Raw genomic sequence first — 16,991 nt, forward strand, 5'->3', positions numbered from 1 at the left:
AAACACAAGTGTCACTGTTCTTGTGCTTTTGTTTTATGAAAGGGACCATGCACACCTTTCTGGGACGCTGAAATGCAGCCACTACTCCGTTTGTGTTACTTGGGGCCTTCCTCCTGTGGAAACCTTTTCATTGCACTTCTTGGAAGCAAGACTTCCAAGAGTCAAGTCTCTTGCCAGGTTTAGAGAAGCAGCGCCCAGTTCTGCTTCAAGTTGACCCAGTTGCTGTGTATTTCTCACCAGCACAAGCGTAGACCTGCTGTAGGATCATGTTACTGGCACCATCAGGTTTACTAGAAATGTGTTACATAATCGGGGTGATTGGTGTTGAGGAAGAGGAGGAAGAGGAGGAGGGTTATGTGACATCCACTTTTTTCTAAAAAGTTCCTCTGTTAATTATTAATCATGCAATTATATATTTATAGAAGCTGCTAAATTTATATCACTGTTGTGATATCTGGAAGTAATCAGACGTGCAGATTATGTAATTCACGTAGTCAGGTTTTTTTTTTTTTAATTCTCCATGTAAAATGCTGACCTCTTCTTCTGTATTATCCTCTTCACCCTGATCTGTACCCATCATACATGAACATTTATGAGGTGAGGGAAATAATTCGATGTAAAACTAAGCTGACTCATAAGTAGATTTGGATTTAAAACATTGTGAAACACAGAAATCTGAAAAGTCTTCCTCATGAAGTCAAACTATCTTTAAAATGTGCAAGAATTGTTCATTATTTCATTTGGATGACGGATTTTGTACGCAGCCATATGGTATCGTTTTCGGTAAATTTAAAGGCTTTAGCAGAACTAATGTGGAGCGGTGGGCGCTGCCCGATCAGGTCAGTGGAGCGAGAACGCTTACCTCCGGAGGGTCTTCAGCCATAACAAAACTAGAGAAACTAATACAATAAAAATTATTAAAGTACACAAAATGCAGTGGGTTAAAGAAAAACAAAAGTATTTTAACATTCACATTCAATGAAATTAAAAAAAAAAAAAAGACTATTAAAGACATTTTAGGTGTAAATTATTCTGTACTTTATTTCACACAATACACAAGACTGGAAGACGAGCGTTGCAGATTACAAAAAGCATCTCTCTTCATACTACAAACCCAGAACAGAGACAAATATAGTCTGTTTAAGTCTGTTCCTGGAACAAGATACGACCATGTGCCCACGCAAAGGAAAGAGGAAGGAAATAAACAAAGCAGACATACCTTTTCACAATCACCAGTTTAAGAGGAGGCAACACCTTGGGCAGCTGAAATGTCATGAACCATCATTGCACATCTTTCTTCCCTTAAACACTCACATCATGAAGGAGAACTGCAGGTAAAACAGCAATAAGCTCTGGTTCACAAAAATACCAACTTCCCTGCATGACTAGGTAGATCTGGCATTGCAGTGGTTTGATAAACGCAACGTGATTCCAGACACTTGTGTTTAAACAATGTGTTTCCTCTGTTAAAATTTGCATTTGTACAAACAAAACTGGAAGATGTATATGCTTTCACTGAAATGACGATGATGAGGATGAAGTCTAAGCGCCAAAGCGACTTCCAGGACAGACTTGGATAATTTTTAATATCTATAAATATTCTCAGCACATTGTTTCTTCCTCATTCTCTTTAATTTGCACAACTTTTACCATTTTATCTCCTTTCTGCAAAGTGCTACATATGTGCTAATATACAATATTAGCATAAGTGCACTTGTAAAAATCCAGCCCTTCGATGGGCTCAGTTTTCCAGTCAGGCACCATAAATCCAGTAGCTCCAGCCACCATGTTCTACTTTTCCATCAAGTTTTATAAAATCGAACTTGGTTTTTTAAAGAGGTGCTATTATGGTATTTGGAGTTTTCTGAGCTTTCTACAGTGTTACAGTGTTGAATCCTCATCAGACATGTGAACGACACTGTTTTTTATCACCTAAACGCATGTTTGAGTTCCAGCACTCTCACCGTTCGGTTTCCATGGCGACGAAAAACGCGATACGGTTCGGTGATTGGTTACCTTCTACTGGTTAACAAGGGCATGTACAAATACATCAGGCAGGTGGAAAACGTGGGATAAAGTTATTTCCAACGATGGCTGGTGAGTTTACCAAAGAGAGACATCCTGCTGCATTCGTTGCTGTGGGTTGCTGTTTTCCACTTCGTTTTCAGGGTCTGATTCAGGTTCCAACATGTAGGGCTGTATGCTATGTGTTGACATTGTATTTTGGTTTTTTTATTGAGTTCATATGAGCCTAATCCTTCTGTTTATGAGACGTTACAATGACGGCGAAAGCAGTTGCGGTGCGCGCTCCTGATATAGTGCAGTGGCGGGAGGCGGGGCTTAATGCGGAAGAGTCTCAATCCACTCGTTTTGCCCACAGGCTGATCTGACAGCCTACGGAGAGGGTCGGTCTGAAGTAAATACAGTGATTTGTGACAATAACTCGATCAATCCCAGCCCTTCTGGTCTCAGAAATAAAAATAAATTAGCCTGAAATGCACATAATAGTTCCACTTTAAGCAGAAGAGTGAAAATTTATCACCCAGTTAGTATTGAAATTTTACTGTCAGCATTAAAAAAAAAAAAAAAAAAGCTAAAATCTTACAAAAACAAAAAACAAAAACAACTATTAAATCAGTCTGCAAATTACAAATGAAGCAGCTGTGCAACAGTTCAATATCAGAAATGACAAATTCTCTACTTTAACAGAAAGAGTATTATTGCAGCGAGTTAAGTGATTGATGTTGGACCAACTTATTTAGATTTGGTGCAAAACAATCCCAGAGAATCAGCTGATTGTACTTTTTAACTTGGCAGCAAAAGGTTATGAGCATTCAATATAATTCTTCAGAGTGTTATACAGGAACTGCCTCTGTTCTGAATTAACTCAGAAAACCAAGACATTGCAGTTAAAAAAAGAGCTCCAAATTTCCTCAGGATTAAACTTTAAGGTGCTGTTAGATACATTTGTAAAGCATTTAAAAAAATGTGCAAATGACGTCACCAGGACTTTAACAGCACAGTTAACTCAGTTTTTTTTTCTCCAGCTCAGTAACTCATGGATGATGTAATGCCTTCGGCATGCAAACGATGCGACAGGATGCACGTATCTGTATTTGATGCATTTGGTTCAGCCTAGAGCCGTACGTCGCTCGTAAGGCGACAGGACTGTCTCATCCTCATCATTACTCTCCAAGTCCTTCCCATCCAAGTAGGGAGACCTTGATTCATATGGGTCATTTTGCTCTACGTCTTCAGGTGCTCCATGATCCACAGACGTCATTCCGATTGGCATTCGCATATCATTATCTGGAGATCCATCTTTAAAGATAAAATTGTCCTTACACTCCTCATTAGTAGTTGCTAGTAGAAATGTCGGTGACGACAGATCTGGATCCAGACAGGAGAGATCATCTGCTGTGACCTTAGCTGGTTCCAAAGGGTGGTGCGGCGCTAAGGAGCGTTCCTTCAACAAAGAAAAATGAAGTTAGTGATGAAATTAAAGGGAAAAAAGTGTGAGCGGTAAAGTGAGAGAGATGGGAGCTGGAAGGAATAAACATACTATAAAGATGGGTAGAGGACTTGAGGGTTTGGTGAATTTGCAGTAAAACATGAAGATGATCAAAGCAATCGCCACAACAGCTGCTGCAGAGGCCCCGATCACGGCGTTGGTGTAATCTAGACACACACACACAAAAAGCACAAGTGTCAAACTAGTGATGAAGCCCAAAATGCACATCGTCAGCCAGCCAACCTTCCCGGTAGTCTGAGCCAGACTCCTCTGCTAAAAAGGGTTTTCCTCCTTTATGTTTGGTGACGTACTTATGAACGGTCTGTGTCTAACAAGCAATAAACATTAATCAGAACACGCTCAGTTTAAATAAAAGAGAATAAGATCAGAGATGTATTGGAGCAAAACGAAGATCTAACCACAGCTGCATCACAAAGTGAATTTCGTCAGCTTAAATCAGTGTTTTTCCAACCTTTTTTGAGCCGAGGTACACTCTTTCTGCTGAAAAAGTCACAAGGCACAGCACAAACCAAATTGTTAAAAGAAAGAAGCTGATATTAATAATTTAAAGTCCATCTTATCAAAGAATCTCACAAAGCCATCAGATAAACTTTGAATTTTGGGATTTTTCCCTCTACTTTTTAGACCAATTAGGTGCATCTGGATAATTTCTCATAGCACACCTGATGATCTCTCACAGCACACTAGTGTGCCATGGCACAGTGTTTTAAAAACACTGGCTTAAAGGGTGAAACTTTTCAGTAAACTTTGAGTAAAAGCAAATACCACTGACTTCACATGTCAATTTATAATTAAGTGACTTATTTTATCCACCATTTTCTTTACCAAAGAGCATCGAGTTGTTGTAAGTCGCTGAGCATCGATTAGTTCAGATTCAAATTCAACCTTTAATTATAAAACACTTTTCATTTATCAAAAACTAGGAGATGCACCAATACATATATCAGTATTGGTATTGGCTCAATACCAAGCATGTGTACTCGTACTTGGTATTAATAAAAGTGTACCGATACCACAACCGATACCACGCTAGTCAAGCCAGCCCAGATGTGTTTGATGTCATGCTTCGGACATGTTTTAAAAGAAATAAATGCATTGAATGTTAAAATGTGACATTTTTTGTTACACTAAAAGCAAGATCTTTGATTCAAAACCACACATTTATAGTTTTATTTAGGTAAAATGTGCCAAATCAAAATAAAACTTGTTGAAATTGCTAGATGTGTAATGTTATTATATTTGTATTGGTGAGGTAAATTCAGAAAGGATGGGTCATTTATTACAACTTAATGAAATCTTACACAGTTATAAAAGCAATAACAACCATAGTCACAATAATGTTCATATAAACAGATTTGGTATCGACAGATATCCGGAACTCAAAAAAAGTGGATCGGTGCATCCCCATCAAAAACACAACACAAAGGGCTCGACTTAAAAACAGCACAACTCCCTCTTCGTCCTCCCACCCCATAACACACACCCGCACACAAATACATGGACACACCCGTCGGTACTGTGTACAAAATCTGTAAAAACTTGTGTCTGAAAACAGAGGAGCCAGGTCAGGAAACACCTGCACCATGTGCTGCTCACAGCCTGACGCCATGACCTCCATCCAGCTGGTCACCTTGTGTGACGGCCCAATAGGATCGGCTTGTTTTGTTTTTACTTTTTACTTATTTTTTTCCCTTTGTAGAGTGGTGGGTGGAGCTCATCGGGCCCACGGGGAGCACCTGCCCAGTCCTCTTTATATTCCAACGACTGCAGCCTGGTGCCCCCTCCCTTCCTGCTTCCCACTTTGTTTTGGGTTTTATTAGGCACGTTGTTTTTGCTTAAAGATAAATTACGTTCTCTTTTTGGTTGTAACTCTGCCTCGTATCACTTCTCTGTTATAGCTTTTGAGCTGGCTCACGACACGTGCTGCAAATCAATGACAGGCCCACAACAGCGAAGCCCCCCCCTCAACAGGCCAAACAAATCCCCACCAAGAGACACAGACTTCCCAACCAGGACCAATCACAGCTCCCAGGGTATATGTACACATATATATATGTATATATATATGTACATATATGTACACACACACACACATATATATATATATATATATATATATATATATATATATATATATATATATATATATATATATATATATATATATATATATATGTATGTATATATATATATATATATATATATATATATATGTATGTATATATATATGTACACACACATACATATATATATATATATATATATATATATATATATATATATATATATATATACATATATGTGTGTGTGTGTTTGACATCACAATGTGTGTTCCTGGAGTTCAAATTTAATCAGTGTAATTCACTTTATAGTGAATTAAAACAAATTATTTATGAGTTTATTATTATAAACTAAATATATTTTGTGGTGAAGAAAGCAGGAAGTCGATGTTACTTGCTTGGCAACATTATTGGATTAAATTTGACGAATAAAAGTATAAAACTGTCCAGTACAAAAGTGTCACTGCACAATATACAGCAGGGATCCTCAATCCTGGTCCTCAAGGGCCGGGATCCTGCAGGTTTTCCATGTGAGCCTGCCGGAAAATGCATGTCTCAGACTCGGACAAGCTCTGCACATGTGTGATAAATACACATCGATTTGAATCAGGTCTGTTGGAGCTGGGACACTTGGAAAACCTGCAGGGCACCGGCCCTCGAGGTCCAGGATTGAGGATCACTGATATACAGTGTCCAAAATGATTGTGGTTAGTAAGATCTCCAAAAACACAAATTAAAATCCGGTTTCAATAAAAATCTGTCTCTCAAAGTGTCAGCGGTTATGGCGCGACCAGCCTGCTGATAAAAGCTGTGGGACATAAGAAGGCGTTTATTTTACTCACCTGAAGGAGGGGGAAGCAGGATGCAGAAGTGCTCTTGTGTAGGCTTCACAGACATCGTCTGCAGCTCTCCTTTAATCTTCAGACAGAATTTACCTTCCTTTTCAGAGGTCTCCAGCGTCGTCTCACACGTCATATCTTCACACCGGACCACATGGGTTTCGTTCTATCACACACACACACAAACACACACATAGATGTTCAATATAACAACAGCGAAAGTTAAGCAACTTGTTTTTCTAAACACTGCAAAAACTACTGAAAGCGGTTTAGTCTGAGCGATTTGACATGAAGAAAGTGAGAATGAAGAGATATGAAACTGTGTGCAGTCTGACCGTGTCGGCGACCACAACGGTGTATTCAAAATCCACCGGTGAATTGCTGAATACATTCTGCTGCTTATTCCTCATGAACTTTTTGCATTCACGCAGTCTATGGTGGTACAGCACACAGGGATGATCAAACTGAACGACGACTTTGTTTTGAGGACCAGAATACATGTTCACTGAGGGAAAGTCCAAATAACCTGGGGGGAAAAAAAAAAGACTTGTGAATTATTAGCCTAAAACTTCATGTTAAACAAGACAAACTATAAAACTCTGGTCAGAGTATCTAAAACCAGAAGCCAAAACCAAACAAATTATAACTTAATAGCAAACTTGTAGAAGAAATTACTGCACCAATCTGGTATTCATGGCTTCTTAAAATGACATCAATTCTTACTTTTGTCCCTTTAAGTACACAAACTCATCAAATGAACTGTTCTTATTGTAAGCTCAGTGATTAAGTCCGACACCACAACTCACATATCTGTTCAGTGAGAGAGGCAAAATAAGCAAACTTGATTCCATCTTGGGGGGCCGGAGAAGATTCGTTGTTGCCGTTCACAGCTGTTACTGTGAGGAAGTACGAATCCTTTGGATGAGAGAAGCATGAAACATCGGCTCGAAGAGGAAGTCGGTCAACCCACAACGGTTGAGAACAACTGAGGAAACAAATAACCAAGAGCTATAAGGAGCAATTACCTGGTTAACTACTAACAACTCAATGCAACTGGAGATTGTAACCATTCCACAAAATTCATCTTAACTATTAAAGGATATTTATACACCATTATTTTATTCCCGTTACAGACACTTTTAAAATGTCATCTTTCCTGTTTTTTTTTTATCTTTATATCTAATCTTTCATATCTTTAGTTATTTCAAATGTGAAAATGCATAATCCCATTTTTTGGAGGCACATATTTGACTGCTTTGCCCACCTCCCACCGTGAGGAAGAGGCCTTGTTGGTTACAACTTAAAGGTGGGTAATGACTACAGGAACAAACAAAGCCGTACCTGTTTAAATTAGAAATGGAACCTACATCCACTCTGAATCTGAGCCCAGGAGTGATTTCGGTGTAGTTCCACTCCACGATGTTGTGTAGGTTTTTGCAGTGGAGTGTCACGTTTGATGGCGGCTCCACTGGGGAGACAGAAAAACACACATCAGTATTCAGATACTTTTGACGGGATAATAACACACCGAACCACCAAATCGTCCAGCAGAACATAAACCAACCTTTAAACAGAACTCTTACACCCAGAACGTAAATCCATCTAAGCTCTACTTCTGACTTCATTCTCAGTGAGCTTGACTTTAGCAGGTGGGGACGTTGGGTGAGTAACTAATATAACCCACTAGAGGGCAGACTAGGAAAACTAACTGCTGCACAACACACCACTGAGGAACCATGTTTGCATTTTCTCCCACAAACCTGCATGACAGTTTTCTCACCGACTAAAGTAACTTTCATGAACCCAGAAACATAAAGTCAGTATTTCTTGCTCTTTTCTTTGACTACAGAGATATTTCAACGTCTTTAACAACAGAGATGAAGAAAACTCATCAACACCGTCACTCTGGACTCCTAAAACCACAGCGACCACACTTTTTAAGCAACTTCTCGATATTAGGTTTTTTATGTGAACTTCCTCAAATCCAAAGAGGAAAAAAAAAATTATTTCCCATTTAATTACCAATGAAACTGATCCCCACTTCCCTCCTCTGACTTAAAAATTTGCATTTGCAGCATTACAAGAGGAGCGGATCATTTTAGAGGCTGCAGTGGAAAGCAATGCGATCAGGTCTGCGCAGTTATCAAACAGGAGGTTAAGAAAATAAGACACGTTACGGTAACGTGAACATGTAGTCAAATCATATCAATCTAACAAAAATGTTTTTGTTTTTTTTTTTCTTATCAGACAAAAAAGAAAAACTTGCATGTGTATACACACAAGCCTGTTGTTTCACCTCTGTTTCATGATACAGGAAATGAGTCACAGCGGACCAGTTTTGTACCAACACATAACACAAAAGGCCTTTACTTTTATTCCCAAAATAATATAAATGACAAAGAAAATAGGAGGGGAAAAAGCAAATAACATTCAAGATAAAGAAGATTTGTCATGCACAGAGTAAAACTGGACCAGTTTTTAGAGCTGGTGGTAAATAACCCCACGCATGGATGAGTCACCTATATTGCCAAACATCTTAAGAAAAAAAAATTTGTTTAATTTCCTCTGTGAAACAACATTTACACACGTGATAACACCCGCCCCAAAATACACAGGCAGGAAGAAAAAAAACACAGAAACACCATGCTGAGGTGAGAATGGTTCAAAGTGAAAGCGCACATTACAGCTCATATACTGTAAAGAAGTGACAACCACAACAGTAACGCTGGTTGCTGAGGACTGTCAACCACTAATTCCACACAGTCACACTATTTCATATAATGAGATTCCTTTTTCTCTCTTTTTATTGGCATTTGATGGAATTTAACTTTGATTACATTTTTATTTTAATTTGATCAGTGACAAATCTGTGTATACTGCAGATTTTTAAGTAATAATCCAACCCAAGCAAAGCTTGTAACACTAAAACATGCAACTTTACGTGCAGCAAAACAAGCCTAAAATGCAATTCATGAAAATAAAAACAAGCACGACTTGAAGGAAAAGCTGATAGTTTTCTATCTACAAAGCAAGAACATCTTTCAGAAGCAGGAAGAGAAAGTAGAACATATCTGTTTCAAAACTGGGTTACTTGTGCTGCAGAACACGGCACACCATGTTGCAGCAAAGCCTTGTTTTGTTAACTTTCTTTTACCATCATGGTAGTTCTAATTGTGACTTTACTTTTATAACTCAGCACATTAGGAACATTTATACATCAAGACTTCTTTGTGTTTGCTTTTTTCTTTAGTTCTTAATGTTGTATATTGACGTGGAAACTTTCCAGCTATATTTTCATTAAAGTAAAAGTAAAGCTTTTTTTTTTTTTTTTTGTGGTTTCTGTAAATGGTAAACGGATTTGGCCAGGTGTGCATCAAAACACCTCCAAAATATGTCTCCTCAGCCAGTGTCACCGCAAATCATGTTATGAATGAATGCACTTTGAGTGAGCATCCTGAAGGCATCCCACATGCAAAACACAAAACGTACGGGGTTCTCTGCTACAACAATGCCCAGCAGCCACTGGCTATGGTTATATGATATTTTTTAATTCAGAAATAATAGTTCGGAATTAAATAATTCAGGATTAACATATTCTCCTACAAATTTACATAAAAATAATAATTCTGAATGAACGTTTAGATAGAGCACATCCTCACTTAATTCCTCTTCAGAGCGGCGGGTTGGGAAGGGTTCTGATTGGACAGAGAGCGACGTGACGTATGACGTATACCGTAAATAAACAAAGTTGGCTCCCTGCTTCTCGCCTTTTCAGTCGTAACTTGTAAAAACTACATAAGTACCAGTTTTGCCACTATTCTTATTATAAGTACCAGCTCAACACGAGCATACTACTTCACTTTTTGCAGCAACTGAGAAGGAGAAGAAAGACAGACCACCGAACACAAGAGGCAAAGCAACGTGCGTCATCGGGACAGGACAAGGTAAGGAGCATGCGCAGAATGACCAGAATTAACTTCAAGCAGAATGAAGATTTACATGACAGACGAATTAAATAGTTAGGAATTAAAATGTGAATAAACCAGCCGCTTACATTAGAATTAAGTTTAATTCCCAGTGGTAAATTTGCATTAAGAATTAAGTGTTTACATGGTCATTTTTCATCAGTTTAAAGCAGAATTTACTTTTATTCAGAATTTAAACAGGAATCAAAACGCTCATGGAAACGCACAGAATGAGTTAATGTTCAGTTCCAATTTTCTGCTCAAATCATATTTTTCTGCTTGGCTGTTCACTTTACATTTTTAAATGTGACCTGTTTACAGACTGCTGTGTGAACAGCTCACACTCCTGACACGACCTGCATGCTCAGGTGAGTCTTAGTGACATCAAGCACAAAACAGCGTTTATGGAAACAAACATGGGGGTATCTGCGACTGTCATTCACGAGCTTCTGTTAAAACAGCACACGGCACAGTCAGCAATTGTATGGTATAGTAAGAAGGATGAAGAGGAGAAAGAAACTTAATCATTTTGTTGTCGCTGCTTGGAGCAATCACTGCGAGTGTGTGTATGCGGCGTTGGAGCCAGGCGTGGTGGGATCAGGGCATGAGCGTTTTCACACAGTTGGAGTTCTTCCAAAACTTTACAATGTTGAGAAGTACCTTTCACCACATCTGTCAACACTTCAAACTTTCAGGCGCGTCACGCCCTTCAGGAGACCCATTACTCTGAGAAAGTGAGTGAGGCTGTACTGGCTTGGGTTAAGGGGCGGGTAGCCACACCTTGAATAACCGGTTTGGCATCACCAAAATCCTCTGTTTGTGCTAAAGTCCACAACTTTTGCAGAGATGTGCATCATTTTATCATACCAGAGTACATGAAATTAGCTCAGGGGGACTATGTCCAGGTTGCATTGCAACCTGGCTGTTCAGACCGCAGATGCATCAAACAAAATCTGACATGTATCTTTAATCGGTTTAGAAAATGTCAGATTCAACTTATGTTGTTCACACTGTCAGAAACTAACCCAATGTGGGTCACATTTGAGCAAACATAACTGGATTCAGGTCGCATTTAACTGCAGTGTGACCATTGATTCATATTCCAATTACTTTTGCCAATCACTATTTACCCTAAAGTGCTTTTCTAGCCCCACCTCCCCCATCAAACTTCCCCTTTTTTATCTTCAAGGTAAGACGTAACGCTTGAATAAGCCACAGATGACAGGAGTTTCAGAAGAAAGGTGATATTTTCCAGGAAAGTCCAGTCACATGCACCAAAAGCTGCTGTTGAATGCAGTGACTCATCACTACGCTATGCTCTGAGCATTAGTGGGTTAGCAAACAACTAAAATATCTCTATATGCTGCCCTAAGACACAGTAGTCATCCGTAGTGAGTCAGGACAAGATAAGAGCCTGTCCAGATCCACGTCACTTTCATATACTAACAAGACCTTTCATTATGACAATCACAGAGCTTGTAATGCAAAAGTAGCCACATCAAACCCTCACAACACACAACCATAAAGCTCTGGTTTAAAGGGACTGAACATATTCGACATAAGTTTTAACTCCCCCTTGTGTACTAGTACAAATACTCTTGAAAGTACATGAAAGTAGATGACACAGACAAAAATGATGTTCCTCTTCTGAAAGCACGCAAAGCTGAAAAGCAGACATCTGTCAAAATGAAAAGTCAGCAATCATTCAATGCTGAATAAATCCACTGATATATGCACCAGCTGGCATGACTAAAGTTGTGTTATGACTTGTTCAGTTGACAATAAAACAACAAAGACTACAAACAATGACAAACAACTACCGGTGGTAAGAAAACAACCCAAAAGACAGACGTGACAAATGAAACGTATTAACCAACAACAACGCAGTGGAAAAAGACATTCAAACTAATAGAAAGGAGAAAAACAGGAACTAGATGGAAAAACAGAGAAAATAACATTTAAATATAATTGGTTTTAAAAAATAACAGTGTTAAAAACATGTGTTTAAAGCTTAAAGCCCTTAGTAATGATTTGTTTTTTTTTCATCTTTTAGGAAAGGCTGCACATTACGTTCCTCACCAAAATATAAAGACTATGTTTCATTTTTTAAATGACTTATTTACTGTCAGAACTGAAAATAGTGTCTTTGGGGCTGATGTCTTGTTAAAACAGCCATTTTAATGGCATTTCCTCCTCAGCAAAAGGCTACATGACCTCTTTGAGTATCTCTATGTTTTCAAAAGTTCGCCATGATCCCCTGGTGTGTGATAAAAAGGCCCAACATCGTGACAGAAACTTCCTCATTTATAAAATGCTTGCAACACAATGCTTCCATGTCTTCGGAGTAAACTGTGGCTTCAATTCAGTGGCTGGGAGTCGTCTGACAAACTGTGTGGCAATTAAAACCATAAAGTATAATCTTACTTTCATTATTCTACAAAATGTTTATCCTTTTCTCTTCTGGTTAGTTGGCGTGGTCTTGGGCACATTTTTTTATAACAGTGGGACTATGTGGGGGCTGTTTGCCGATAGAGTAGCTTTACACAGAGTACTCCCAGGTAACTTCAGACCATCTTCCTGCTATTCTTCTATCCATTTTATCGGTAGTCCTTTGTTTTGTTCTCTGGTTTTGCTTTCCATTTTGAAGAATCAGAGATCATTGCAGCCAAGCAGCTTATCCTTTTCTGTACTCTGTTCTCTTTATATATATATATATATATATATATATATATATATATATGTATATGTATGCATATGTTTTACTCTGTCCAATTAACATTTTAATGAGAGTATGCAGTTCTTCCATCTGGACCGGACCTTTTCTTTTTTGTTGTCTCGTCCAGCATTTAAGCAAGGAGACTGATGTTCTGGATGCTGTGTTCTGCTGAGCAAATTTATTTTGCCAAAGGGAGCTTTAATAAATATAAAGTTCCCTTGTATTTCTGGATTTTTATCTTATTTTTCTATTTGTTTTGGATAATTGTTCGTATTACAAAGTTTATGCTGCTGGACCGGACCGGAAAGGATAGAAAAGGGACAGAATGAGAACAGAAAAGAAAACAGAGAAAACAAGAGAAGGAGATCAATGCTTGCACGTATATGCACATGCATACTCACCTACATACATATGTATATACCCACGCACATACACACACACATATATATATATATATATATATATATATATATACACACATATACATATATATACACATATACATATATATACATATATATACACATATACATATATATACATTATATATATATATACATTATATATACATTATATATATATATATATATATATATATATATATATATATATACATATACACACACACACACGCGTATATATACACACATACATATACATATATACACATACATATTTGTACACTAGGGCTGTGACAATAGGCTTTTGTCCCGATTCCATTCTTATGTTTTGGATGCCGATTCGATTTAAATTGCGATTCTCACAATTCTTCGATATTGCTAATTTTTGTAGATTAAAAGCAAAAAAAAAAAATACAGAAAACTTTTTTTTTTGCTCGTCATTTTTCTTCATTTCAATTAGGAAAATCAAACACAGTAGCCAGACCATTGTTCTGCTGCTATAATGCCCAAGATGACAAGTTAAAAGATTAATAAAAACAATAAATATGACAAAAATTTTGTAATGGATTATTTTTATTTATTTGGGAAAAAAAAAGATTTTTAAACAAAAAATTGACTTTAAAATTGTGAAGCAAAAAAATCCAGATTTTCGATTCAATTTTCCCACCCCTAATATACACCCACAGAAGCCAACTCTAGATTCATGGTCCCTGTGGAGAACAAAACCATTGACTGTCAGGAGAACCAGAAACTAGCAAGTTAAATCAAAAAGACAGAAAGAAAGCTACCTGCTGCTAATGAATAAACTTGCTGGATAACTCAGTGACTGGGACACATGCAGAACATTCAGAGTGTAGCGTGTTCAGACAAGAGTGATCATGCCAATGTGACCCTGCCCACCCACAGCACGAGGCAGACCAGGAGAACCAAGAGACCCGGGCAACCGGCAGTCACCCCCAAGCACAGACGCACAAGAACGGACCATTTTTCGCCGCTTTTGAGAGAGAAACGCGTGTACAAAATGCGCTGACTTTATATTTAAATAAGGGTCCCGTGATTCACGTGTTTGACAGAATAAATTACCACAAACTGAACTCCACACTGCTTTTCTTTTGAACTTTCAATTGATTGTTAAATTTCAAAGACTGAAGAGAATGTGTACTATGAATGCTGGGTATTTTGGTTTTCTATAACTCTACTACTCATACTGGTAAATTGTTTACCATTCAGTCATATCTTTTTTTTAATAACCAAAACAAATGATTGATCTGGGTAGACATGTTGGACTGAAGGAGGGGGAAGAAGGTAGTAGGAGAGGGAGAAGAGACCAGCTGCTGGTGTTGGAGTTTGTTTTGTTTTATTTCAAGCTTTCTGCAGCAGCTCATTTCAAGACTTCACAGAATAAAACAAGATGGTTTAGAACTCATCTGATTTTTTAGTCTACTGAAACCCTTATGTAACTTCACAGATCAGCAGAAGGGAGCTTGTCTATCTCCTATGTCAGCTGATCACTCAGCCGTAGGATTTTGTGGCGTTCCTGGGGGTTCATCACAAAACAGCGTGTTATCTTATCCTTTAATTACATGAGTGTAATGGACGATGTCTGATAGTTAAATGTAAAGCCCACATCAGCCGACACCAATGTGGTGCTGATAATATATTGTGCATTTATAATTAATAAGCAATATGTTGTTACTGTAGCAACCTGAGAACATAAGTCAGGGAAGCCTGGACATGTATGAAGAAGTCAGGATTTTTTTCAGCAGAGGAGATAAACAAAACTAAGTAGAGAAATATACATTAACATCATCTTTCTTTCATCTTATACTGTTTTGATTTTTTTCTTTAGTTTCTATGTCTAAAAACGGATTTCAATTCCCCTCATTAATTTCACTTCATGTGTGGGAAAACTGCTGATGGGAAGAGAACGGTAGTTCTTTAACTTTAAGTGACGTATGCTCATAATTTCAACCACTTAACATGAAACTAGTTATGCAACTGAAAAATACCCCGATTGTCAACACATTTATAGACAGTAAAGTCACTGCAGGTTCACAAAAGAACTGAAGAAATCATAGAATTTGAGTCTGTTTCTATAAGTAAATAATAATAATCAGGATGATAATAACAAAAAACAACATTTTAGTGATATGTAGCAAAAAAAATAAATTTTAAAAAAAATCCCCAAAATTTAGAATATGGAAACTTCCCCTTTCTTTACTGGAAAAGTTACTTATTTAATTTTATTTACTTACCAAAAATCTTAATGTCAGAATAAATTACAGAATGTTGACAGAGTTTTAATCCAGTTCAAATAAATTTTCTAATATAACTAAGCAAATTTCTTCATTAGAGTTAAGTGACAAGTGTATCAAGATGTCAACAAAATCAGGGAGACAAGATGTTGGGTAATACTAGAAGCAACAAAGAGGAAATGAAGAAAAAAATAAAATCACCCATTTTTCTTATCTCCCCCCCCCCCCCCCCTTTTTTTTTTTTTTTTTTTTTTTTTTTAAAGTCTATTTGTTAATGAGAAAGCTGACTTGACACCTCTCTCATCATGATGTCGCATATTATTATAGACTAATATTATTAAACATATTATTAAAGACTAATTAGATTATCACAGTACTGAATGTAAACATAGCATGCAGTATAGCATGCTAGGAGCCAGCTAGCCGGGAATTACCGTGTTTCCCTACCGCACGAGACCGACTTCCCTCGTCACCTTCTCACACAAACGCTCGTACCAAACTAAAGCTGGCAAATAGTTTGACAGGTTTTATGTTATTCTATATTTTGCAATTCAGGCGAAGCGTATGAAAGTATGATTTAAAACACGGTTTGTTAGCATACTCACGCTGGCCCGACAGAACACGGATCTGTAGCAAAAACAGGGAAAGGAAATGGAGATTCGCGGAGTCCATCCTTTGTTCTTAGTGTACTTTCGCCTCCTTCGCTGTTTGTTACAGAAATAAAAACACTTCGACACCACGTATCATGGGAGAGCTGCAGGGAAGCGGCAGGGCATGATGTTGGATCACAGACTGAGGTCCTGCTGCAGCCTCGGAAGGCGTACGCGCTGCGGTTCCCAACGAGACTCCACCGCTTCCGGATAAACCTCATCATTGTCCCATTGGCTGTCTGGCAGCTCGGCGCAGGAAGCGACAACAAGCTGCGCAATAGAAACTGTCAAGCCTGGGATTCATTTGTTTTCTTTTCTGTAAACATAATTGTATGTAAATCGCTTCAAATTTATATTAATTTAGCCATTTTGACGGGATTTTATATAAATAAACAAGCATGGTTTTGGAAAATGTCAGCGTTTACTTCACTGTTGCAGCTGTTCAAAAAAGGTGTGATGCTTATGAATGTCCACTTCCAATTCTTTCATGTTTAGTGTGACTAATGGGACATATATCCCTGAAATACAAGTGTATTGTATGATGTTATGAGAAAATATTTAAGGTATTTAATT

The 16,991-nt window shown here is 37.8% G+C and overlaps 1 protein-coding gene across 1 annotated transcript; it reads right to left on the reverse strand.

Annotated features, from left to right (window-relative positions):
- Window positions 1–1,028: 1,028 nt before the first annotated feature.
- ifngr1l (interferon gamma receptor 1-like) lies at window positions 1,029–16,577 on the reverse strand. The gene is made up of 7 exons (XM_079249174.1): window positions 16,374–16,577; window positions 7,773–7,899; window positions 7,238–7,416; window positions 6,767–6,957; window positions 6,435–6,597; window positions 3,563–3,678; window positions 1,029–3,466 (listed from the first exon to the last, which is right to left on the reverse strand). Exons 1-7 carry the CDS (start codon window positions 16,438–16,440, stop codon window positions 3,131–3,133), a joined length of 1,179 nt encoding a protein of 392 aa, XP_079105300.1. The 5' UTR covers window positions 16,441–16,577; the 3' UTR covers window positions 1,029–3,130.
- Between the last annotated feature and the right edge of the window lie 414 nt (window positions 16,578–16,991).

The sequence above is a fragment of the Telmatherina bonti genome, assembly GCF_933228915.1.
Source record: "Telmatherina bonti genome assembly, chromosome: 11".
Taxonomy (NCBI): Eukaryota; Metazoa; Chordata; class Actinopteri; order Atheriniformes; family Telmatherinidae; genus Telmatherina; species Telmatherina bonti.